The 25,892-nt window shown below is 47.9% G+C and overlaps 1 protein-coding gene across 1 annotated transcript in view; it reads left to right on the top strand.

The window, feature by feature from the left end:
- Positions 1-1,391: 1,391 nt before the first annotated feature.
- si:dkey-22o22.2 (neural-cadherin) overlaps positions 1,392-25,892 on the top strand; it is an 87,789-nt gene continuing 63,288 nt past the window's right edge. Inside the window, exon 1 of the mRNA XM_046399536.1 lies at positions 1,392-2,911. Within this exon, the coding sequence (XP_046255492.1) occupies positions 1,936-2,911 (976 nt within the window). The 5' untranslated portion in view covers positions 1,392-1,935. The remainder of the gene's footprint in view (positions 2,912-25,892) is intronic.

Below are 25,892 nucleotides of genomic sequence, written 5' to 3'. Positions count from 1 at the left end.
TCTTGCTTGTCAGACTGAGTGGGTTCGGTTCAGCGTGTTGTGGCCTCATTTCATTCATCCTGTCATTTTCCCTTCACGTCATTTCAGCGGCGTCCTCTCCTGCAGTCTGTGATCAAAGACCAGGGACGGGTTTCATTTTGCTTTCATAAAGTCCTCAAAGGCTAAACATGTGCAGACAATTTCTCCGTTTAGAAGTTTTCAAAAATTAGATCGATTTTTGGAAACTTCAGAGGGATTTGCTGAATGATCCCCACAGACAGAACGGAGGGAAAAACAGATTTATTCTCTGTGAAGAATGAAGGTCTTCACTTTAAATGCTCAAAGAACCAAAAACAAAACATATTGATCTCAGCAAATTGTTCTTTTATTGAAAAGACCCCACTGACAAATGATGCTGCTGCAGGCCACCATCGTTACCGCACACAGGAAACAGTAAGTGGACCGCAGGCCGAGGCAAAGCAAGGCGCCAACAGTCCCGCTGCCAGCCTCAAAGGAGCCAATCACAGCAGGCACAAAAGAAATCATAAAAACTGTACTCAAGGACCAAATAAAAGACAAAAACTCCGGTGAGTCTGAGTGGATTTTAATACATAAATGTGATAGACAAAAGATTTCAAGTTAGTTTGTTCACCAGTGGAAGAATGTAACTCAGCACATTTCAAGTACTCACTGAAGTACAGTTGAGCCGTAACATTAACTCAACCTTCAGGGAGCAACCTTATGGCCAGGATTACCGCACCTGGATCACACTGCACCTGGATCACACTGCACCTGGATCACACTGCACCTGGATCACACTGCACCTGGATCACACTGCACCTGGATCACACAGGTGAGCTTCATTTAGTTCCTGTCTCGTTTGAAGGAAGGTTGTCTCAGGATGAGTTAACGAGGCAGCTCAGCTCGGTGAGCGGTCAGAGGGCGGACGCTTGGCTTTTTCTGTTTATCAGCTTCTGTTCTTTATGTGTTCCAGTGAACAAAGTGACAAACAGTGAAGCTCGAACGTCCACACGGTGTGACACGGCGGAAACAACGGCGGTGCAATTCAGCTTCGTTTGTTCTTCTACTGACTGGAGGTTCATGTGGAAACAATCAGCGCTGGGAGTCCGGGGTGTTCTGAACAGACCACCTCATGTGGCTGAGCTTGTTGGAAACGGGCCTGAAAATCTACTTCACGTTCTGCACATTTCCAGCTTCACTTAAAAGCTGAAACTGAACGAGTTGAATCTCTTCTTCTTTGTTTCCAGATGTAGCAGAACACTAACGACAGGAAGTTTTCCGAGTCTTCTGTGCCTCAAACCTGCTGGCTGTGAATGATGAACACGTGTGGTCAGGTTTAGTGTGAAAAGGTACAAACACTTCCTGTGTGTCACCTCTCTCTCTCTCTCTCTCTCTCTCTCACCTGACTCAGCATGTCAGTGGACGGGTCCTGCGGCCTGCCAGTTAGATCCGTTCCTGTGACGTGATTGGTCCCTCTGCGGTGTGGGCGGGGCCTGCGGAGCCACATGGAGTCTGCTGGGCGTCTCAGTGCCCCAGTGTGAGCCATCCTCCGGCGCATCATCATCACCAACATCATCTGCACGGAGAACATAGTGAGAATATAAATTTTAGCCTCAGCTCAGCTGATGTCACTACCTTTTCACAGCTATTCTTTCACTTGTGCGCAGAAGTGTTTTTGATTGGAGGATTAATGGACTGGAGAGGAGCCTCGGCTTCATGTGGTGACTGATATTTTATGTTTTTGGACTTTGAACACTTCACAACGAGGATTTGGGAGTTCAGTGCACGTCATTCTAAGTTATTTGTGAAACCTTTGCTCTTAGTCTGTTTGTGTTTACGTGTGAGGACATTTTGAATCGGATCCTCACTGGCACATCCCGGATCTCTGGCGGACACTTTGCTGTCTTCTCCAGCTGAAACGGCTTTGATGGAAACATGACCAAAGCTGCAACCGGAGCGGTTCTCCTGCACAGCCTCCTCTTCCACCTGCTCCCGCTGCTGCAGCTGCTGCTTCACGCCTCGCCGGTGTGTCTGTCCGCGCAGCCCGGACATCCAGTGCGCTACTTCGGACAGATAGCTGAGAACTCCCCGGCCGGGACGCCGGTGGACGGGGTGCTGCTGCCGCTCGCAGCCGACGGCTGCCCCGGCACGGACCTGACGGTCAGCCTGAAGGGGAATTACGCGTCAGATTTTAGGCTCGTTCACCACCACGGGCACCGGGACCCCCTCGGGCATCTGGGTTTGGTCTCCGCCAAAGCTCTGGACCGGGAGTTCATAGCGATGTACGAGCTGACAGTGGAGCTGCCGCCGCGGTGTCTGAGGAGACCGGCCGTCGTCCAGGTCGAAGTGTCGGACAGGAACGACAACATGCCCCGGTTCACCTGCGGGAACCAGACGGTCGAAGTGGACGAGCTGACGCCGCTCGGTACCGAGTTGGCCCGCTTTAATGCGAAGGACGGCGACGCGGAGAGGAACGGACGCGTCACTTTTTACGCGTCACCAGAATCTCACCTTCTTCACGTGGTTCCACACACCGGGCAGGTGAGACTCGTCGGGTCCCTGCTGGGTGTCAGCGAGGTGACCCTGCGCCTTTTCGTGAAGGACGGCGGAGACGTGGCGCTGATGGGTGAACCGGCATTCCTGCACATCAACATCCGCCGCTCCCGCAGAGCGCGGCGCGGACCCCGGGCTCTGTCCGAGGAGCTGACCTACACCGTGACCGTGCCGGAGCACGTCGGACTCGGGGACCTGGTGTTCACGGTGCCGGACCAGAGGTTCGAGCAGCGGTGGTTCGGGTTGGTATCGGAGGCCGACTCGCCGGTCCAGATCGAGCGGGACTCTGGTCGTTTGTACCTGGCGCGCAGCCTGAGGGAGCCCGCCGAGGTGGTGGTGAAGATCCAGAACCTCCGAGGTAAGAAGACCTTTAGATTTTCGTGCGTAAAAGCGCAGATGTAGACGCGGTTTACCTTTTGATGAAGCAGGGAAAAAAAATCAGCTTCAGTTTCATGTTTGTGTGGATTTGGATTTGATTTGCTGCTACTGTTGTTGAAAAAAGTGTTTTAAAGAAGAGAAAATTTAGCTTCACTTCATTTTTAACAAACAAAACTATCCTGCTCCCAAAACTGCCATTTTAAACTCTCCAAGACGCACCAAGTCGGGTTTGACTGCAAAACACAGGCTGAAGGAAATCAGTGAGGGACGAAAGGGTTGACTCGTTTATTTTTATAAAGTTTAAATGTGATGTGGTCAAATGTCTGATGTAAACATGATGCAGTGAACGCAGCGCGCAGTGAAAAACAGCGGATCGCTCCTTTACTGCTGCTGTCGTGTCGTTTAATGGAGAGTTTTCCTTTAAGACCCGAGTGGTGTTTATTCACGGAGGTGTGTGTGTGTGTGTGTGTGTGTGTGTGTGTGTGTGTGTGTGTGTGTGTGTGTGTGTGTGCTGGCTCGTTTCCAGCAGAGTTTGAATCGACCTCAACCGTCACTACTTTCCACTCGTTCATTCATTCCTCACACTCCTCACATCACCGCAAACAGCGTGTGTTTGTGTGAGATACACACACACACACACACACTTCCACATTGAATGTGTGTGTGTGTGTGTGTGTTTTGCCAGCAGATCGTTAAAGGACAAACAGAATTGACTCTTTAGTGTGTGAGGTGAGCAGAGTAAACACACCTCAGCTCTCACACAGATTTAACTTTAAAAACACAGTTAACACACACACACACACACACACACACACACACACACACTCTGAAGTTCCCCATTTGGATTCTTGGAGTGTCCATAGATCATTTCAGTCATTGTCAGGTTCCACATGTCAGGATTTACTGCTTTTCTCTGTCGTTTCTGGCAACAACTGAAGAGTGTTTGGGTTTTGGTTGGACAAAAGAAGTAATAAGATTAACCGATAGAGTGTGTGTCTGTGACTGAGTGTGTGTCTGTGACTGTGTGTGTGTCTGTGACTGAGTGTGTGTCTGTGACTGTGCGGTTGTGTGTGGTCTGTGGCTGAGTGTGTGTCTGTGGCTGAGTGTGTGTCTGTGACTGTGCGGTTGTGTGTGGTCTGTGGCTGAGTGTGTGTCTGTGGCTGAGTGTGTGTCTGTGACTGTGCGGTTGTGTGTGTGTCTGTGGCTGTGTGTGTGTCTGTGACTGTGCGGTTGTGTGTCTGTGGCTGTGTGTGTGTCTGTGACTGTGTGGTTGTGTGTGTGTCTGTGTGGCTGTGTGTGTGTCTGTGGCTGTGTGGTTGTGTGTGTGTCTGTGGCTGTGTGTGTGTCTGTGACTGTGTGGCTGAGTGTGTGTCTGTGACTGAGTGTGTGTCTGTGACTGAGTGTGTGTCTGTGACTGTGTGGCTGAGTGTGTGTCTGTGACTGTGTGTGTGTCTGTGACTGAGTGTGTGTCTGTGACTGAGTGTGTGTCTGTGACTGAGTGTGTGTCTGTGACTGTGTGTGTGTCTGTGACTGAGTGTGTGTCTGTGACTGAGTGTGTGTCTGTGACTGTGTGGCTGAGTGTGTGTCTGTGACTGAGTGTGTGTCTGTGACTGAGTGTGTGTCTGTGACTGTGTGGCTGAGTGTGTGTCTGTGACTGTGTGGCTGAGTGTGTGTCTGTGACTGTGTGTGTGTCTGTGACTGAGTGTGTGTCTGTGACTGAGTGTGTGTCTGTGACTGTGTGTCGGTGCCTTCTGAAGGATCAGACTCAACACGTTCAGTGAAGGTTCGGTCTTTAGCCTTAATGTCAAATGAGAAAATGAGTGGAACCAGTTGAAATCAAACGTTGATGGATTATCAGGGCTAACAGGAACGTTGATGGTCTGCTGAATGTCTTAAACGCTGAACTTCATCATATTTGGGGTGAAATCTGTGATGGAGAGATTTAATTTAAATTTGGGTGAACCATTCCTTTAACGCTCAGCTTTCAACATACCCGTCAGTCAGTGACAACCCGAGTCAAACCCAGCATTAGCTCCATCTCACCCTGAAGAGTTGTTTGACAGGGTGAAACGACGTCCAGATGCTGCCGTGATCGACCTCCCCTCCCCCCAAAGTAAATGTTTAACCAAGAGCCTAAACTCCCCACATCTGGACGCCGGTGGTGGTGGTGGAGGCGACGGCTCGGTGTTCTGGTCAGATTTGGCTAATCAGACGCTCCACACTGCATCTCCGCTGTTTATTTGTAGAAATTACTTGTGTTTGCTCACCTGGAGCTCCCGGGTCTGAACACACGGGCCGCAAGCAGCCCCGAGCCCCCGACAGGAAGCTTTGTTTGTGTTAAAGCAGACTGCAGAGCTCAGGCCGGCTCTGCTGTGTGTGCGTGTGTGTGTGTGTGTGTGTGTGTGTGTGCGTGTGTGCGTGATCTGGCCGACACGGTGCTGAGCCTGCTGTAAACTGTCCGGCTGATTGAGGCGACCTGTCTTTCGTCTGTGGCGGTTGTGATTTTGATGTGTGGGAACGCAGCCCGAGCAGCTGCAGCCATGGCGTCCGATGGAAGTCGCTCTCGGTCTCTCTGATTGGTCGGCTGGCTCGGCGGATTCTCCCTCTGTTGGTTAAACCTTTGGGCGCCTGAGCAGAGTGACTGCTGTGAAGTGAATGTTGGCCACCTGGGCAGTCGCTCAGTCCACAGTCTCTGAAGAGGGAGACTCACAGGAAGTGAAGTAGAACAGGAGGAAACAGACGAGCGCCGCCATGTTGTTCCCATGACATCATTTGAAGCCAGAGTGTGTGCAGTAGAGATCAGGATGTGGAGCCACAGTACTGCAGTATTCCTCATGTATACTGACACTGCAGTATAAATCTACTCTGTGTACATGTGCCATCAGCAGTGACAGATGGGGATGATGGAATAAAATTTCGACTCAGGTTGAGCTGAGTTGTCACAGGATATTCAGACGCTGAGCAGACGCACACACACACACGCACACACGTCAGCTGTGAGGTTCATTTCATGAGTGAATATCCCAACAGCAAGTGAAACTTTGATGAGGATTTGTTCAGGACAGGAGCTCCACTCTGTGACAGTTCAGCCAAGAGCGGCGGAGAGGCTGAAACCGATGGAGTCGGTCGCGTCTCGTCGGCCTCAGGAGCGGGAATCCACAGTTAAATTTTCATGCATGTGCAGTAAATATTTAAAGACGATCAACTTAACAGCTCAGTGTGTCGGATACGTTCAATCAGCGTGTTATACCGTCTGCCGCTCGTCTCGTTTTAGACTGTAGCTGCTGTTGTCAACATGAATTAAGCTGCCACGTTGCTGTGTTTCTGCCTCTCAAGGAGAAAATCTGATCACAGAGCAGCTGAATCCTCGAGTTCTTTATCTGATTGGTCACACGTGTTGTGGCTGACCTCGGAGGCTGACCTGCTCGGATCCCATTGGGGTTTTGATCTGGTTCACATTTGAACTTTGGACAAACTAAATCAGAAAAGTGATTTGAACCTCAGAACTTTGCTTCTTTGCTTCTTTGTTGTGCCACGAAAGTGTTTGTCTGCAGGTTTAAATGAGCAAACTGTTTCTATTGGCTTCCTACGGATTCTCTGTGCTTGACACACACACGCACGCACACCCACACGCACGCACACACGCACACACACACACACACACACACACACACACACACACATACACACAGAGGTTCTTTTCTCCTGTTTATTCCATTGTCTTTATTTCTGGATTTAGCTGGAGGCCTGAAGCAACCTGCCACCATCACACCACTTGTTCATGTGTGTGTGTGTGTGTGTGTGTGTGCGCGCGTGTGTATGTGTGTGCGTGTGTGTGTGTGTGTGTAAACACTATAGGACTGCATGTCCTCGAGGCTGCTGAGCTTCACAGTGATTCTGTGTTTGTCAGCGTCACATAATACATTGATCACACCAGACTCAGTATGCATGTTTATTTGTTGGTCTTTCACTCCATGTGTGTGTGTGTGTGTGTGTGTGTGTGTGTGTGTGTGTGTGCACTCTATAGCTGCAGGATAAATTACTGTGACCACTCACTGAGGCTCCCCAGAGTGACCTTTTTAAAAGGCAGCAAAGCAGCGACTCACACAGAACCAAAGCTCCATATTCATGAAGTTTAGCATTTTAACCGTTTTGAATTAAACAAACACTGCAGCTCATTAACCTGAACCTGTTTAGGACAGTGCATAGCAACAAGAGGTTTAGGGGACGTCTTTACAGTGACTCGTCTCCTCCGCATGAGGACACATCACTTGTCTGTCCTCATCCACCCTCTGCCGTCCACCACTTTGCCCCCCTTTATTTCTGTTGTCCTAATAGCTTATTGACAGCCAATCAGCAACAGCCTCAGGCGGGATCACTCGTCAATCAACAAGTAGGACAAGGTCGTCCCACGGGGTCTGCGCTGACACGCAGCACACGACGTGCTACAAGCATTCAGCGAGGAGCTTGGACCAGTCTGAACAGCACTTCCTGTCAGTGTGTTTCACAGCTGCATGATCTTCAGTGATCACTTATTGATCATCTAGCAGTGTATCAATGCAAAGCAGGTTCATCGCACAGATCGTGTGTGTGTGAGGTCAGGGATCAAACTGTGAGGTGATAAAACGAGGTGTGAGGGAGGGGCTGTGACCTGTGTGAAAGCACACGGAAACACACACACACACACACACACACACACACACACACACAGCCAAGTATCAGATGTTGAGCCTTCATCTGAGTTAATGAAGGCCTGGAGCAGACATCAGAGCACCCAGGGTCTCCTGTGATACCCTGAGTAAGTAGAGTAGTAGAGCAAAGTGCTGATCAAGGTTGTGGTGTGTGTGTGTGTATGTGTGTGTGTGCGTGTGTGCGTGTGTGTGAGAGAGAGAGAGATAGAGAGACGACGACCACACACGCACTTTTTCCCCTCCTGTTTTCCAGCTGTTCTCTCCCTCTCTGTTTCCGACCTGCAGCTCTTTGCTTTGCCTTTGGTCACATGACCTCAGTGGCACACACACGCAGCCAATCAGACAGATTGATTTGGTTCTGGTTGGGGATCGCGGTGACGAGGTCGGTGAACTCTGTGTTTTAGACCCGTCCTTTAACAGGCCTGAAGGTTTCTTATCTCAGCATTTCACTTTACTTAATCACTTTTACGTTAATCTGCTCACTTTGTTCACGCATACGAAGATGAGTGGAGTGAGTGTGTGTGTGTGTGAGTGTGTGTGAGTGTGAGTGTGTGTGAGTGTGTGTGTGTGTGTGTGTGTGTGTGTGTGAGTGTGTGTGAGTGTGTGTGTGAGTGTGTGAGGAAGGCTGCTGTCAGATGGTCTTCATGAGGAGCTCAGACTGATGACGACGGGACGTCGAGCTCCTCTTCTCATTGTCCTGCACGGACACACACACTGATAATAAAAACTGACTTCTTCCTCCTCCTCCTCGTCCTCCTCGTCTTCGTCCTTCTTCTTGTCCTCCTCCTCCTCCTCCTCGTCTTCGTCCTTCTTCTCGTCCTCGTCTTCGTCCTTCTTGTGCTCCTCCTCCTCGTCGTCTTCTTCCTTCTTCTTGTCCTCCTCCTCCTCGTCCTCGTCCTCCTCGTCCTTCTTCTCGTCCTCACTTTCTTTGCTGAGGGATGAAGAAGAATCTGCAGTCACACTTTACATCCCCTTGAGTAACCAAACAGCAATGCTGTTTACTTCAGGACATAAAATCCATCAAACAAACAAACAAACAAACAAACCCTCTGCCTCTCAGCTGTGTGTTTGTTAGCATGTATGTGAGAGATGTTACACATCTGTTTTCTGCATGTAAACCCCCTCCCCCAGAACACACACACACACACACACACACACACACCCTCAGGGCTCTTACACATCAATGTGTCTGTTCATGTGTGTGTTGACGTGTCCTCTCTAATTGTCTCCCATCACACTCTGCTGCTGCTGCTCTCTTACAGCTGATGGATGGATGGAAGGATGGATGGAAGGATGGATGATGGGTGGATGGATGGAAGGATGGATGAGTGGGTGGGTGGATGGATGGATGGATGGATGGATGGATGGATGGATGAATGGAAGGATGGATGGATGGGTGGATGGATGGATGGATGTGGTGAGGAAGATAAGAGATAAGATAAGATTAAATTACAAATTACAGTGTTAAGTTCTCACATGTTTCACCTGAAGGGGTGACTGGACCTCCCCCCCCCCCCCCCCCCTCCCCCTCCCCCTCCCGTGTGATTAATCCGATTAATCAGCCCACATCAGCGTCGTGAGCCTGTGGATCACTGAGCACCCAACTCTGAGTATTTAATAGATCAGTCTGGACCTGATCAGACCAAGACCCGAGGCGGGAAAGTGAAGGTTTGGTCCTTCTTCTCCCATCAGTCTCAGCTGCTGTGACATACTGTGAGATTTACTGGAAAGGTAATGAGATACACGTATGATAGAGATAATTATGTGATAATAATAACATTATGCTGCACTATTTTCAGTGGTTTCTGGTTTGATGTAAGATATATTTTTTCAAAAATGTTCTCCTTTTGAAAGTTTCTGAAGGGGACTGAAGTGAGACTTTGACTCGAGAACAAAACTGAACTGTTATTAAGTGCTTTTATGACCTTCGTTCGTCCCTGCGGCGTGAAGAATCCCGTTAACGACCTGAACGTCTCCCGAGTGCCGTCCTGTCTGTCAGTCTGCACCGTGACCCTCCTCCTCCTGTCCCTCGGGATCCGAGTCCTCTCGACCCCCCTGGGGGAGCTGGTCTCTCCGTCGGGTGAGGGGGTGGATGGAGAGGTGAAGTGAAGCTCTCGCCTCTCTCTTCCTTCGCTTTGAGTGAAGGTCGCGGCGCCGATTTGAAAAGTATCCTCCGCTCTGCAGCTTATCTGCCCTGAACTCGTCTCCTCAGGGGGATCAGGGGCCCGAAGTCGGGGGGGGGGAACCACGTCCTCCAAACTCTCGGAACTCTTGAAGCTTGAAATTAACATTCAAGCCGTCTACAAGAACCGATCAGGGATCCGATTCAGTTAAAAGCTGGACTCAAATTTTAAAGTGCACCCAAAGTAAATCCTCAGATTTATTATAAAGACACAGCAAGTCAGGAGGAGACGAGTTCAGATCCTTCACTGAAGGACCAATTCAGCAGCGCAGTAGAAGTACGATATTTCCCTCTGGAATGTAGTAAGTATAGAGTAGCATATCAGAGTTGTACTGAAGTACTGCATCAGAGGCTGACTGTTGATTTACTTTCTGTGAGTATTTTGGTGGAATCTGAGTGCAGATGTTTAAATGAATTGACTGTTGCAAATTTTAGATGAATGAAAGATGAATGAGGCAGCGCAATTTTAAAAAATTACATTCAACAACACACACGTTTGTCAGGGAAACGTTGTCTCTCAACCAGGAAACCTCACATTCACACCTACGGGGAGTTTGGAGCCAACACTAACAACAGGCTGGTTTCAGTAAGAAGAAGAGCTTTAATAATGACTTCATCTCACACACACACGCACACACACACACACACAGCCCTTCATCCTGTACGTCTGATTCGTCCTCCCATGTGGAGCTTCTGCCTGCTGCAGTTAAACCATCAAATTGTGACCTTCTGTTTGCAGGACCGAAAAAGTTTTTAGAGAGAAAACTTTCTTATTTATCGTTTATTTTGATGCCTAAATTGGTTGAAGTAAAAGCAGAATGTGAGGACGTGTTGGAAACTGGTGGTTTGATTGATCGGTTTCTTCTGCAGGGAAATAATTCAGGACTTTTTATTCAATCAATCACGGTGAGTGTGTGTGTGTGTGTGTGTGTGTAGCAACAGAAGGTCTGTCCTGCAGTGTTCTCTGATGTTCCAGTCTGACCGTCCATCTGCCCCACACACACACACACACACACACACACACACTCGTTGCCAGCTGTCACACAGCGGTCCCAGGGCACCTGACCCATATGCCTCTTTCAACACATGGACACATATTTATACACACACATGCTGTAAATGAATGTAAAACGCACACACACACACACACACACAGAGTTACAGTGAAGTGGATGTGTCAGGAGAGTGTGTGACTGATGTGTGTTCGGAGTGTTTTTCTGCAGTAAACTGTGTTCAGTCAGGATGTGATGTCTCGTTGGTTTTGGACGTCCTTCAGCTGTTTGGGACGTCTTGGCCACAGCAGACTGAGACTTGTGGTTAAGCCAGGACGGGTTTCTGTCCACTGTTGTACAGTATGTGAAGAAACACGCAAAACGTGGTGGATGTCCCTTTTTATAGCAAATAAATCCAAACTGACCAGAAAGAATGAGCACCTGAACAAACATCAGTGTGGTGAGAACAACTGAAAATGACAGAAACCATCAGTTGATGTGGATTTTAAGTTTTTGGTTTGGCTCATATCCCATCTGCTAACATGGAAGGGGAGGAGCTTATGAGCTGAACTGCAGCCAGCCACCAGGAGGAGCTCTCATGTCGTCCATCTTTAAACACGTACACATAACAATGTGGAATCGTGGGCTTCTGTGCACTGTTACACCAATACGAGTAATTAAGATAAGATAAGATATTCCTTTATTAGTCCCATAACTGGGAAATCACAATGTTACAGCAGCAAACAGGATATGGATGGTGCAAAGCATGCAGGGATAAGGGAAGGATTAATAATTAGTACTCTTGTTGCTGTGGTTACCTGATTTTTGTTAAGTAGTAGTTTAGAGCCATTTGTGTCCCCACTGAACAAACTCATCACTTTCCAAAAACGTTCTCACATACTTTAAGACATCAAATCAAATGAAACTGGTCCTCACTAAGATAGAAGTACAACACACACACGACCTACTGGCCTGACAAGAGAATCTCCACCTCGACAAAACACACATACAGAGATAAATGTAATGTGACAATTACACACACACACACTGACACACACGCGCGTACACGCACACACATACACACATATGCACACACACACACACAGTAACATTAAAGGACTAAACTTTATTTGGGAGTCACATGCTGCTTCAGGGACCACAGTAAAGGTGTGGATGTCCACTCCCCCCCCACCTCACACACACACACACACACACACACACACACACACACACCCTCAGGGTGTGAGGGAGAGAGCGAGCGGTGGCGTCCTGTCAGAGCTGATTTGAGGCCACAGTGTCGCAAATACAAACCTGCTTCATATTGGATTACCAGGACGAGGTGTGTGTGTGTGTGTGTCACTGTGCCAACCAGTGTCCAGCCATCTAGCTGAGCTCTGGTGTGTGTGTGTGTGTTGGCTATTGTGCGTTTGATTTGTGTGTTGTGTTTGAATTTGCTCATTTATACGTAGTGTTACCTTGCACACAGCGTGCTGTAACACCTCACCTGGAGTCCTGTTCAGACAGGTCAGCTGTTTGGACAGGAATGAAATCTGATGTTCGTATTCATGTTTTCATTGGTGTAAACTGATGATTGTTGAGTTTGAGTGGGCGTCGACACACTTTGATGTCGTATTGGTGTATGTAGGTCGGCTGGTAACGCGTTTCTTGGTGAATGTGATGATATCACAAAGCCCTGTAGCTACTTTGTTAATGCGAAAATCAAAATATATTACTTTAATGTGTTACTTTTATATTGCATACAGTTGAGCATCACTGACAAGACACAGTCACTCCTGAATGAATGGCGGAACACAGACAGACCAGTCAGCCCAGTGAGTCCAGAGAGTCCAGTGAGTCCAATGAGTCCAGTGAGTCCAATGAGTCCAGAGAGTCCAGTGAGTGAAATGAGTCCAATGAGTCCAGAGAGTCCAGTCAGCCCAGTGATTCCAGAGAGTCCAGTGAGTCCAGTGAGTCCAGTGAGTCCAGAGAGTCCAGTGAGTGAAATGAGTCCAATGAGTCCAGTGAGTCCAATGAGTCCAGTGAGTCCAATGAGTCCAGTGAGTCCAGTCAGCCCAGTGAGTCCAGTGAGTCCAGGGAGTCCAGTGAGTCCAGAGAGTCCAGAGAGTCCAGTGAGTCCAGAGAGTCCAGTGAGTCCAGTGAGTCCAGAGAGTCCAGAGAGTCCAGAGAGTCCAGTCAGCCCAGTGAGTCCAGTGAGTCCAGGGAGTCCAGGGAGTGTGAAGTTTGAAAAAGTTGAACTCATTAACAAATTAGAGACAAATCAGCAGTGACTCAAAGGATTTAATGAAGGAACAGAATGTAGCTGCTGTATTATCCTCACACATGTTAGTGTTATATATATGGATAAAACACACAGAGAGACACACACACTTCCTGCTCAGCTGTGATGTACCGAAGGTGTGAGGACGTTTTTATCTACACGCCTGCTGACTTATTGATGCCACTTGTCAAATATAAATGCATCGTTGTGATCCAGCGGAGACGGAGATGAAGAAATGTTTTAAAAAACAGAAGCAGAGGATGTTTCTCTGTCGGCTCTCCCCTCCGGAGCTTGTTGGTTTTTCTGTCTGATGTTCAGGGAGTTGGAGGACGAAGAGGAGGAGGAGGATTTCAAAGTGGCTTCCAGGCTGGAGAGTGTTTCATTGAAGATATGCGGTGGCCATTTTGTTTGACTTCTTTTTTAGCCTTTGGGGCAGCAATGGTTAAACACAAACACACACACACAGTGAACAATAAATGAGGAGGATGTTGGATATCTACAATTAAAATTTTATGTATTTATTCTTTTCAAATTTCATTTCATTGAATTTTCCAAATCGGACAACCTGACCATGAGCCAAACTTCCACAGCGATTCTCCAGGAGTGTGGAGGTGAGGTGAGCACAGCATCCTGAACGTCTTCGAGGAGAGGCTGTTCGCCTTTCTGAAGGCCTGCTTTTCACTGCACAGAACAGCTATGAACATGACTGTGTGAGCTGACAGCCTCTCAGAGCAGCCAGGTTATGAACTGCAGGTGTGTTGATGAGTTTCAGACTCTAAAATAAACACCAAGTGGCTCCATCATCACCGTTGCTGGAAACTGTGAGCCTGCTTCACTTTGTTAAATGAGACGTGAAGGAGGTGTGTGTGTGTGTGTGTGTGTTACATTCAAACAGAAACCCTGCTGATGGCGGACGCCGTGTTGGAGCAGTGCAGCTGACATCTTCAGATCTCACTCTATTCATCCATCTGCACACATAAATCTGTCGTTTTTCTAATGGAGTTTGGTATTGTTCCTTAAAGTCTGGGCATATAAGCCAGGCCAGTGAATTCCTGTGTGTCAGCTGCACTAATCGTCTCGCTCCAGCAGCAGCAGGGTGACACCGTCCTGTCAACACGCCCGTCAGAGACTCCATTTCCCACAAAACACTGCTCAGAAGTGACTTCTCGGATAACACAGAGGGTGTCAGGAGTTTAAGACGTGATGACAGACGGAGGGATGTGATGGATTGGAGCGGCTCACTGGGCCGACAGCAGCCGCGTGGACACGTTGGGACAGGTTTCAGTAGGGACAGACACTTAGTGAGACAGAGCGTCCCATAAAGGGTCACATCAGCTTTGATTCCTGCTAAAGTAACTGCTGCTACCTGTAGCTGTCCTTAGCTCAGTCAGCCATGCAGATAGCTGACTCTGCCCAGACCGGACTGGGAGCTCGGAGCACCACCTGGGGGGTGTTGGTGCTAACACTGCTGACAAAGGAGTTCTGGATGGTGCAGAGAAGAAGGAGGAGCAGGAGGAGCAGGAGGAGGTTTTCAGACCATAATCACATGGCGGCCATTTTCCTCTAACGTCATGCTGAAATGTCAGCTTGCTAACAGCTAGCTAGACTGAAGAGGAAGTTGGCCGAGGAGGCCAAGAGGAGAAACAGAGAGAGCGACCGAGCAAAAGACAAGAGATGAGAGTAAACCTCAGACGGGATGTCAGCTTCACGATGGACGGCCGTGACACAGAAAGACACACTTCCTGCTGTTGGATGAGTGAAAAACATTAGCTGCCTCACTATGTTACCTTGTGTTGTGGCACGTTTGATGCTTGGCAAAAACACACCTTGCTACTTTTGATCTTAAGTAATGAAGTAAATACTAAATATCACATAACCCTCCATTAACATCCCAATTAACAAATGAACGACAAACTGCACAGACATTAAACATGTCCTGCTTTGAAGGTTTAACATGAAAAGTCACACACCCACACACACACACAGACACGCACACACACTCCTTCACTCACACACACCCACTCACACACTCACACACACACAGATATGCACACACACTCCTTCACTCACACACACTCACACACACACACACACACACACACAGACACGCACACACACTCCTTCACTCACACACACCCACTCACACACTCACACACACACAGATATGCACACACACTCCTTCACTCACACACACCCACACACACACACAGATATGCACACACACTCCTTCACTCACACACACTCACACACACACACACACACACACACACACACACACAGATATGCACACACACTCCTTCACTCACACACACCCACTCACACACTCACACACACACAGATATGCACACACACTCCTTCACTCACACACACCCACTCACACACCCACACACCCACACAGATATGCACACACACTCCTTCACTCACACACACTCACACACACAGACACACACACACACTCCTTCACTCACACACACTCACACACACCTGACTCTGCACGACGTCTCATTGAACCCAAAACAACATTCACCAAGTAAAGCTGAACACACAGCCTGGAGACAGACCTCCTTCACCTCCTTCACCTCCTTCACCTCCTTCACCTCCTGCAGGGCACTTCCTGCTCCTCCTCCTTCTACATTGCACATTCTTCTCTCCCCCTTGTCCTCCTCATCTTCCTCGTTTGTTTTTATGATGTCTTCTCCCTTCTTTTCCTTCCTTTCTTCATCCTCTTCATTCTTTTTCTCCTCCTCTGCATTCGCCTTTTCTTTCTTCCTTCTGTACGCTTCGTTTTTCCTTCACTTTTCTCCAGCTACTTTATCTTCAGCTTCACTTCTCTCCTCCCTCCCTTCACCCTCCCTGTTCTCATCTTCATCTTCTTCATCTCTCACTCCTTCTCATCATCATCCCCCTCCTCGTCCTCTTCATCCTCCTCTCCCCCATCGCTCCTTTCTTCTCCTCCTAACAACAAACACAGTCTGCTTCAGATTACACCACCTGTTGCTGCCACACACACACACACACACACACACACACACACTCACACACACACACACACACACACACACACACCCACTCACACACACACACACACACACACTCACACACACACACACACACACACACACACACACTGTCTGGAGGTCACAGTAGTGGAGGTCAGAGGTCGCCATTCAAACGAGTGTCGGGCGTCTTTGATCAAACACACGTGTGTGAAGATGGAGACGACTGAAAGTCTTTCTTCTTCTCTTTTCTTCGTTTTTTCTTTGGGCTGCGTTCTCGCGTTCCTCTGCGTTGGTTTCCCTCCAGTCACACATTTTATTTTCACTTTGTGCATAAAAACCAGTCGCTAATCGATGAGTGAACGTCCACCAGACTGAGGACATCAGAGGCGTGTGGATCGATGAGGAGACATTAACAGAAGTGTCAGCTTCCTGTAATGTTTTCCACTCGTTTTCTGTCGTCTCTTCTTCTACGCTGCTTTAAATGATTCAAGCCGTCAGTGTCGTCACATTTTCTTGAGTTCATTTCCTTCAAATTCGGTTAAAATTTCTGCCACGTTGGGATGGAAATCTGCCTGCCGTCTTTTCCTTTCAGTCAGTCTTAATTTCTTTTCCTTTCTTTTCCTCTCCAGTCTTCTTCTCTGCCCTCATTCTCCCTCTCCTGCCGGATGCCTCGGGTGCATCCTCAGATGTGTGAGCGCCAAAAGCAGGGTTGTGTGAGGCTACTGTGTGTGTGTGTGTGTGTGTGTGTGTGCCAGCTGGCCGTGTGTTCAGAGCTGGTGGAATGTACCGCGGGGCTGCGCAGCCTGCGACTGGGAGAGATAAGGCACCGGACACACACACAAGCAAACAGAAGATGCTGCCAAAGACACACACGCACACACACACACACACAGCTGATCTCTCTCCTCTGACACACACTCACACACTTCGGCTCAGTTCAGTCAGTCGTTCTGTGAACAGGCTGGAAAAAGCAGCCGTTTGCTCCGGCTGTGATGGAGGTGAGGAGCAGCGGAGATTAGACAGGAAATGATGAGACAAGAAAAGCAGCCGTTCAGACGGCATGTTATTCTGTCACGTTATTTCCATGAGAACGTTCTGCGAGAACATGAAAACATTATTTCCACCCAAAGCAAGACAACAGGTAGGACCGCGTGTTGCATGGTAGCTAAAGGTTTGTAAAAGACAGACAGTAAACACAGTGCTGATTCAGCAGAACCCGAGAAGGAGGACCAGTCTGTCCACTTTGCAGGACGCTGGACAGATTCAATTCCATATGGAAGCTATCGTGTCTGCTAACGTGCTTCACTGGTGGCGGCAAAAGCCTGACTCTTATTGGAGAATTGGAGTCGTGGCGGTTTGTGAAACGTCCATTTGTTTGGCAACGGCGCGATTTCACAGAATAAGTTTTATTAACTTATAACTGAAGTCAGATTGAATTGTCTGACAGACTGAAAACGTCCTTTCTAACTTTCCATCTGTTGCCACAGACGAGCCACAGACGGGATTCGAACCCCGGACTCTGGTGCGACAGTCCGTGACTCCCTCACAGTTTGTAAATGTTGCGTTTGAAGTTTTGGCCTGACGTTCAGTGAACGTTTGCCTGCGACGTGTCTGCAACACGCTACACGTTACGTGTTGTGAGGGCACACGGCAACAACCAGAGAGTGTGTCCTCTCCAGCCTTAAAACACACACTGTCTGGTGTGTGTGTGTGTGTGTGTGTGCGTGTGTGAGTGCATGTGTGAGTGTGTGCATGTATGTGTGTGTGTGTGTGCGTGTCGCAGCAGCAGTTCGCCGCAGCGACACCCAATTTGTCTCCATGAAGCTGAGAGATCAGAAGAAACGCAGCAGAGAAACAAGGGGATTGGACACTAATCAGGGGAACAGGAAGCGTCGCCGTGGCTGCACCAACAACTTCCTGCTCTACTAATTGGAAAATAATGGAGTGGAGGAGGAGGAGACTCTCTTAGTCCAACATCAAGTGCATTGGACCTCATCCCTCCATCTTTGTTTCATCCCTCCATCCCTTTTTGTTTATGGCTCCTTCTTTTTCTTTCATCCTCCTCCCTTCATCACTCCATCTTTCTTCCATCTCTCATTTCCTCCCTCTGTCTTTATTCTATTGCTCCATCAAACTTCACCCCATCACCCCTCCCCCTCCTTTTATGCCACCAACTCTTTCTCTTTTCATTTTTTTCCATTCCTCCATCTTTCTTCCTTTTCTCCATCCATCTAGTAGTTAGTGTTTCCTCTCCCTGATCACCACCAATTTTGTCTTGTCCTCACCCTGTCCATCCCTCCCTCCTCTCTCCTCCGTCCTCCTCTCCCTCCATGCTAACAGGATTAGCGCCGCCTCTTAACGAAGCGGAGGAAATAATTAGTCCTGTCACTGATAACATTTCCACGGCTCATTAGAGGCCACAAGTCGTGCTTCTCTTCTCCTTCTCTGACTTTCCTCTCCTCACTCGTCCCCCCACCCCCTCCCGTCCTCCCTTTATCCTGCCCCCGACTGAAAAAACCTGCTGAGAGTTGAAGCGAAGCTGCGGTTTCTCCAATATTGAAGAATATTCAGCTTCTGTTTGTTTTCAGTTTCTTTGTTTTGTGTTTCAGTTTTGCTGCAGTGTTGAGGTTCAGGTTGTCCCACATGTCCACAGTTCAGTCTCGTTAGCCAGCTGGCTCACAAGCTACCTTGGAACTGGCTAACTTGACAGCAGGGGGCGACGGCCGCCGAGCCACAACCAGCCAACAAGTCGGCTCATTTTAGCGCCTGTTGGGACGTTTTGCAGGCGTCCTGTGGTGATTAAAGTGGATATTTTCAGGCATAATGAGATGTTTTCCATAACCCAAACTGTACGTGAACCTAACCAGAGCTTAATGCTGTCACAACATAAAACTGAAAACCGAAACATAAAGAAACTTAAAGTTACAACATGCAGACAACTTTTATTCAGACAGCTCTGACTGCTAACAAACCAAAAATTCTACACCTTTAAAATAGATATTATAGATTAAATAGTCTGTTTTTGTGGTGCGTTTGAGATAAATGCTGATAAATCTCGAGTATTCACTAACTTACGAAAATCAGCTAAAGTCCACAGGAGGATTTGTGCGCATTCTGCTCATTATTAAACTATCATCAGTCTGAACAGCCTGACTGTGAGCGAGCTGCTGTTTTCTCTTGTCTCTTTTCTTTATCCGCTGTGACATTACGACGAGCTGCACCGTCACACGCATGCTGTGAGTGATCAATCAATCAGTCAGTCAGTCGGTCTAACCAGCTGAATGATCAGTCTGCGTCCACAGAAGATGCTCGACTTGACGGAAACATTATGGAAACCGCTGCTGATTTTGACAAGGATCTGAACCAGAAAGCAACCAGAACAGGAGCAAGCGGGCTGAAGATCTGAACCTATCACTGATTGATGACATGATGGACGTCTCAGTTACATTTGGTCCACCTTCAGCCACTGGACTGACAGTTAGAGTCAGTTTATAACAAACCTAAACCCTCTTAAACTAAGGTGTCAAACGGAAGACGCTGCATCATTTCAAGTGCAAATGAAGCTCTAACTACAGAGCGCTCGATGAGATTCAGCGCAGGAAAACACAACAGAGTGAGACTTCCCTCAAGTGTTTGGAGATTGTGAAAACGCTCACTCAGTGCTGCGGACTGAGAACAGACGGTGTGTTGGTCTGTGTGTGTGTGTGTGTGTGTCTCTCACACACACAGGCTCATGCCCTCCTGTGAACCCTCCCATAATTGCTGTCAATCAAACCCTCCAAACACACAAACAAACACAAAAGCTGCGCTCCCGCTCACCTCTGAGGACCCGACCCCTCCCACAGAGCGGGCGGAGGGGCGACACCTCGGCCCCCCCGCGAGACAAAAGCGGCGACGCTCTGAGTGGAGGACGCCTGTCAGAGCCGCTCAATAGGCCCATTGTCTCACTCTTTAGCCCTCGTTGTCAGCTTAATTGGCCCCTTCAGCAGCGAGGTGGAGATCGCTCTCTGCAGCCGAGGGCCCCCAGCCAACCGCCACGACGTCTAAAGCAGCAGAGAGGTGGAGGAGGTCATGTTTACTGCACACATGACATGGTGGGCAAACTGTGGATGCTCAGTGAACGTGTGTGTGTTTCCACGCGTGAAAGTGTTCTCAAAGATTCAGGGAACAGTTTACTTCTAAAGGAATTTAGAAGAACATCTGCATCAGCGTGACACAACGTGAACTTCAGGTGGAAGTTTAGTCCTTTTCAGCTACCACAGACGCAGTTCAGTTGGTACTCCTACCTGTGTACTTGTACTCCTTTGCGTTGTGCCGTATCAGTGACGTATCGTTAGTTAGTTGATTGTCGTCTGTCAGTCAAATTTCCCCTCAACGTTCCATGTCAGTCGGGAAAGTAAATTCAGGTTAGCATTAAAGTGGAAGGACATAACAGGAAGCGTTTGTCCTTTCAGCTGTTCTCTCTGAGGCCTCAGAAAGTGAATGAGGTCTGAGTCATCTGGATGCACAGACGATCCCTGACAGGAAACCAGTCATCCCCTTTGTTTAAACGTTAATCTAACAGTTTCCTCACTCTGCAGGCCTTTAAATCCGAGCAGATCCCTGCTTCGATGCTCCGACAGCAGGCCCAGTGAGGAGCTCTGAGGGGCCCCAGGAGGGCGGACTCGGGGTCTTTTTGGACGTGAGGTTTCAGAGACCTGATGACTGCAGATGGACACGAGTCCTCTGTCACCGAGTGTAACAGGCTGCTGCTGTCAAATCTGCTGTCAGCTCGGGATTATACGTGCAGGATTAGATCTGATCAGCTGCTGTCAAAGTGGACAGCAGCTGAGCTGGCAGGAGGTCTGCGGCTCTGTATGATTCAGCTTCAAATTTAAAACTAAAAGTCTTAATTTGTAAACTTAATTGTGGTATTTTGTTAATTAAAGCTGTGCACACACACTCACACACACACAGAGGAAAACACATCAGTGGTTCTGGACCTGTTGGAACTATTTCCTGACAGACTCACAGTTTATCCATCCGCCCACAGTAAATCCACACATTCACTTTTGTTGTGATGCATTGATTTGAAGAACATAAGAAAGCTTTTCAAAATGTTGGCATCCAGTTCAACATGTTAAACTTTGAGTTCACACGTGAAAACAGCTGAAAGAGTTTGAATTTCACGTGTGACATTTTGTAGTTTGGTTTGAAAAAACATAAGAGTCAGACATGAGGTTGATGTCCATCTGAGATCTGCTATGAGCTGCTCCTGACACTTTTATCTGCTTTACCTTTAGCGTTTAGTTAGCCACACTGTCACACACTGTTTGATTACACTGATGTGAATACTTTAATAAAACACACAGAATCATCTCATGATCAACATGACACAAAATAAAGTCAAGAAAATGAGGAAAATGAAAGAAAAGACCAGAGTGCTTCTATAAGGCTCTCATTCACACACACACACACACACACACACACACACACACACACACGCACTGATTAGGATTCACTCAGTGTGTTGTTCCCTCTTCATCACTGTTTTCAGCCAACAGGGCTGGTCTTTAACCCCGCCTGCCAGTCATGTCTGAGGAGGCGGGGCCACAGAGGTGGGGGTGAGTGGCACTCTGTGTGTGTGTGTGTGTGTCCATGTTTAAAAGAGTGAGAGAGACAATGAGGCGTGCTGAGGACATTAAGGACATGACACAGTGTTCATGTCCTCTGTGATGTCAAACACACACACACACACACACACGCACACACACACACACACTCTTTTTCACATTCAAAGCTTAATTGCTCACCAGGTTGTGATGTGGAATTGATTTCGTTTCTGCCACGTATCAGCACAGTATCAGCAGTAGTCGTAGTGTTTGTTTGCAGTATTTGCAGTATTTGGAGAACAGTTTGATGGGCATGGATGACAGGAGGAGGAGTCCTACCAGGAGACTGGTACACAGAACAGATACACACTTGCAGTAAAGGTGTAAGAACTCTTAGGTACTTGTACTTTACGTGAGTATTTGTGTTTTCTTTTGCTTTATGCTTCCACTCCATTAGATTTTGGAGGCAAATACTTTTTACTTCACTTCATTTATTTGATAAGTTAAGTTAGTTTGTAGATTCTGATTCAAGATGCACTCGAGACGTGTAACCAATCAGAGCGCTTTGTGGGCGGGGCCAGAGAGGACACTGTTTAGGAAACACTGATGAACACAAAGTGAACCTGATAGGCAGCCAAAGCGGTAATCAGTTTTAATGTCTTTCTGCTGCTCAGCTCATGTGTTTAACATAAAGTGTGTTTGTCACAGGGCTCTTCTGCCTCTGAGGGAGCACTGAGGGAAAACTTAACCCAGTTCACTGCTGGACTTCCTGTTTTCTCATGCAGGGTTTCATCATTTGCATGAAAAACATAATTTAGAGCTTCTGTTCGCTTTCCGTCTCGCGTTTAACAAAGCGCCACACGTATGTTCACATTTTAATTGCGTTTCCCTGACAACCCTGCGTTCAGGCCTGTTTCACTTTGTTCTGATCCCCCTTTGGGTGTTCACACACACACACACACACACACACACACACACACACTTTTCCCTGGCAGTTTAATTAAATCCATTAAAAGCCTTGTAGGCGCCGGGCGGCTCGGATCAATCCTCACCTGAATGGCTGCTGACTAATTGTTCCGTTAACGGAGGGTTAACGGACAGATCAAAGGCTCCGGCGGCGTAATTAGCAGAAGGGAGAGAGAAACGGAGAGGGAGCGAATTAATGAGAAACAAAGGATGCTGGGAGTTTTCTCGCTGGAACGTTGAATTAAAAGAACGACTGCTGGGGGAGAATTTAAGGCCTGTGAACCCACCGTCACTCGCGTTTCTCCAAATTAAGACAACATTTCCCATCAGCCTCGTTGTTTCCTGCTTCCCTCCCCGATGGACACAAACGTGTTGGAAGAAAATCCTGAACCTTTTGGAATGTCATTCTGATTGATGCACGAACCAATGGAGAGAAGGAGGAGGAAAAGAGAGGAGCAGAGAAGAGTGAAAGGAAACAAGAGGAAAGAAGGAAAGGACTGATACAAGGAAAGGAGACAAGGATACAACAGTCTGAGGAGGATGCGACAAAAGAAGGAGAGGAGGAGAGGAAGGAGGAGGAGGATCGAGAGATGGAGGACAAACAAGGAAGTAAAGAAGCAAGAAAAGAGTGAAGGAGACTTCAGAAGAAGAAAAGGAAACGTTACAACATCATAGAAATGGAGGTGAAATGAAAAAGACAGGATGCTAAAGAAACAGACAGGAAAGAAATGAGGAGGACGGAGGAAGCAACGAGGAGTCACAATGATGGGAGGAAAGGAGGAGAAAAGGAGAAAGAGGAGGTGAACATGACAAAACGAGTGGGAGAAAGAGACGGAGGAGGAAAAAAGAAGCAAAGAGGAGGAGCTGACAGGATGTGAAGATAAGGAAGAGGAGGAAGAGGAGAAACAAGGAGGAGAAAACTCCACATGGTGAAAGAATGAAGAAAGAAAGCAACATCGAGAATAATGAAGCAGAACAAAGACGAGTGTGTGTGTGTGTGTGTGTGTGTGTGTGTGTGTGTGTGTGTGTGTGTGTGTGTGTGTGTGTGTGTGTGTGTGTGTGTGTGTGTTATACATCACAGCCTGCAGGGTTGCTGCAACTTTTAGCCCCAATGTCCATCCGGCCTCGATTACAGCAGAGCCCGACAGGCTTGCATCACACACACACACACCCACACACACACACACAGGAAGAAGCTGCAGGCTGTGTGTGTGTGTGGGTGTGGTTTGCCTGCCGGCACTCCTCTTCGCTCTGATCGGACGAGGTTTTATAGCATTTAGCGTTTCACCTCCTTCTCTCACATCCTTCCCTCCCACTCCTCCTTCCTCGTCCTCCTCCTCTTCTTCCTCACCTTCCTGTCCTCATCTTGCACTCCATCTCTCCTCTCCTGTCCTACTTTTCATGATGTCATCTCCTCCTCTCCCATCTCAGTCCATCATCTCTTCTTTTCTCTTCTCTCCTCTCGCTCTCCTCCTCCTCCTCCCTGTCTACACCTTCATCACTCTGCTCCTCTGTCCTGTCCTCCTTCTCTCCTTCTCTTCCTGTCACATCCCGTAGTCCTCCTCTTGATCCTCCTTGTTATTCATCCTCTTCCTCATCTCCCCGTCTCACTCTTTTGTTTGCTTCGCTCTCCTCTTCCTTCCTGTTTCCCTTCTCTCTATCCGCCTCCTCTTTCATGCTCTTTAACTCCCTCCATCGTTTCCCCTTCTTCTCTCTTCCCTTTGCCTTTCATTTTTCTCCTCTTTACAGTGTGACTGAATGAAAACTCCTCCTACCCCCCCTCCTCTTCCTCCTCCTCTTCCTCCTCCTCCTCCCCCCCTCCTCCTCCCCCCCTCCTCTGCGTCTCCATGACAGAGTGACTCCCATCTGTGGGATTTGAGTTTCTTATTAAGCGATGCTCCTCGGGACCTTCAGGCTTCATTATGGACGAGAGCAGCATCTCCGTCTCCTCCTCTGGGCTCTCCTCCGTCTCCTCCGTCACATCCTGGTGTTATCTTTACCGCTGTGACTGAGCTTCTCTCTTCCTCCATTTGCGGTCCTCCCCGGAGGGTTTCTGTCTCCGTCTGTCTCTTGCTCTCGTCTCCTAATTCAGCTCTCTTGACTCTCCATCGTCAGGTCGGACGTGAGCACATAAATTCATGGAAAACTCCTGACAAACCAACCAACCCTTTGACGGCATATGAAGGAGACGCAGAGCTCGAGAAGGACGTAATCTTCTGAGAGAAAAACTATTAAAGTTGTAAATTTATAAGAAAAAAATCACGTTTTTCCTCACAGGTTTGTGACTCAGATTCTCTGAAGAGTTTCAGGGTTTTATCTCATAAATTTATGTCTTCAATTTTCTTTTGTTCAGGGAATATAAACTTCCTTTTTGTTTACCTGCTTGTTGAAATACGTCGGGGTCGAACCTTCATCAACGATTTAAAATCAATTTGAATTGATGTTTACAACACTTACAGTAAAAAATGAATGAAATGAAAATGATAAAGATGAGTTTGTGTTTTGTGTCTGTGAATGTTATGGCAGGCTAACTGACCTCAGGTGAGTCACTTCTTTCATCAGAGTTTCTGATTTGACACCATTAACTCTACTTTGTCCTATAAATCTGATATGAAACCTTTTACTTCCTGTCCCGTCGCTGTTGTTAGCTCTGCAGCCATTTCACAACATTTACAATCCAAAAGTCAGAGCTTTTAGTTTGAAAATCTAACTGGATGTTGCACACCTGGCTGGCTGGTTGGCCTGGCTGTGCTGACTACACCTGGGACGGGTGGAGTTGGTCACAGTGTAGCAGTGGTTCAGTAGTGTGACTGATCTGTTGATTTACAGCAGCTCCAGGTGGGAAATGCACAGAGTGTTTATGGTAACAAACACGGCAGTAACAGCACTGACTGGTTCAGACGGCGTGTTTGGTGGACCGGCCTCCGCTCTGGGTTCAGAACCGGTGAGCTCTGAGTCTGATGCTGAGGGATCAGGTCCAGCTCACAGGCCCCCACTCCACACAAACACGTCTTTATGAAGGTGGTTTTGTTGCGTTGAAGCGACACACAGTTTTCAGCGCACTTTACACATTGGAAAATTTCTTCATCCACTGATGTAGTAATGATGTAGTACTACTGCTGCTTTAAAGAGTACTCGTGTTTTTTAATCATTTCAGTCATTTTTCAAGCAGAAACATCAAACATTTGCTGGTTTCAGCTCATTAAACGTCAGGTTTGCTGTTTTTCTTTCTCATTTCTGACAGGAAATGAAGTGTTTGGGT

Source organism: Scatophagus argus, chromosome 9 (genome assembly GCF_020382885.2).
Source record: "Scatophagus argus isolate fScaArg1 chromosome 9, fScaArg1.pri, whole genome shotgun sequence".
Classification (NCBI taxonomy): Eukaryota; Metazoa; Chordata; class Actinopteri; family Scatophagidae; genus Scatophagus; species Scatophagus argus.
The sequence above is the reverse complement of the archived record's forward strand: the minus strand, read 5'-3'. Positions and strand labels throughout refer to the sequence as shown.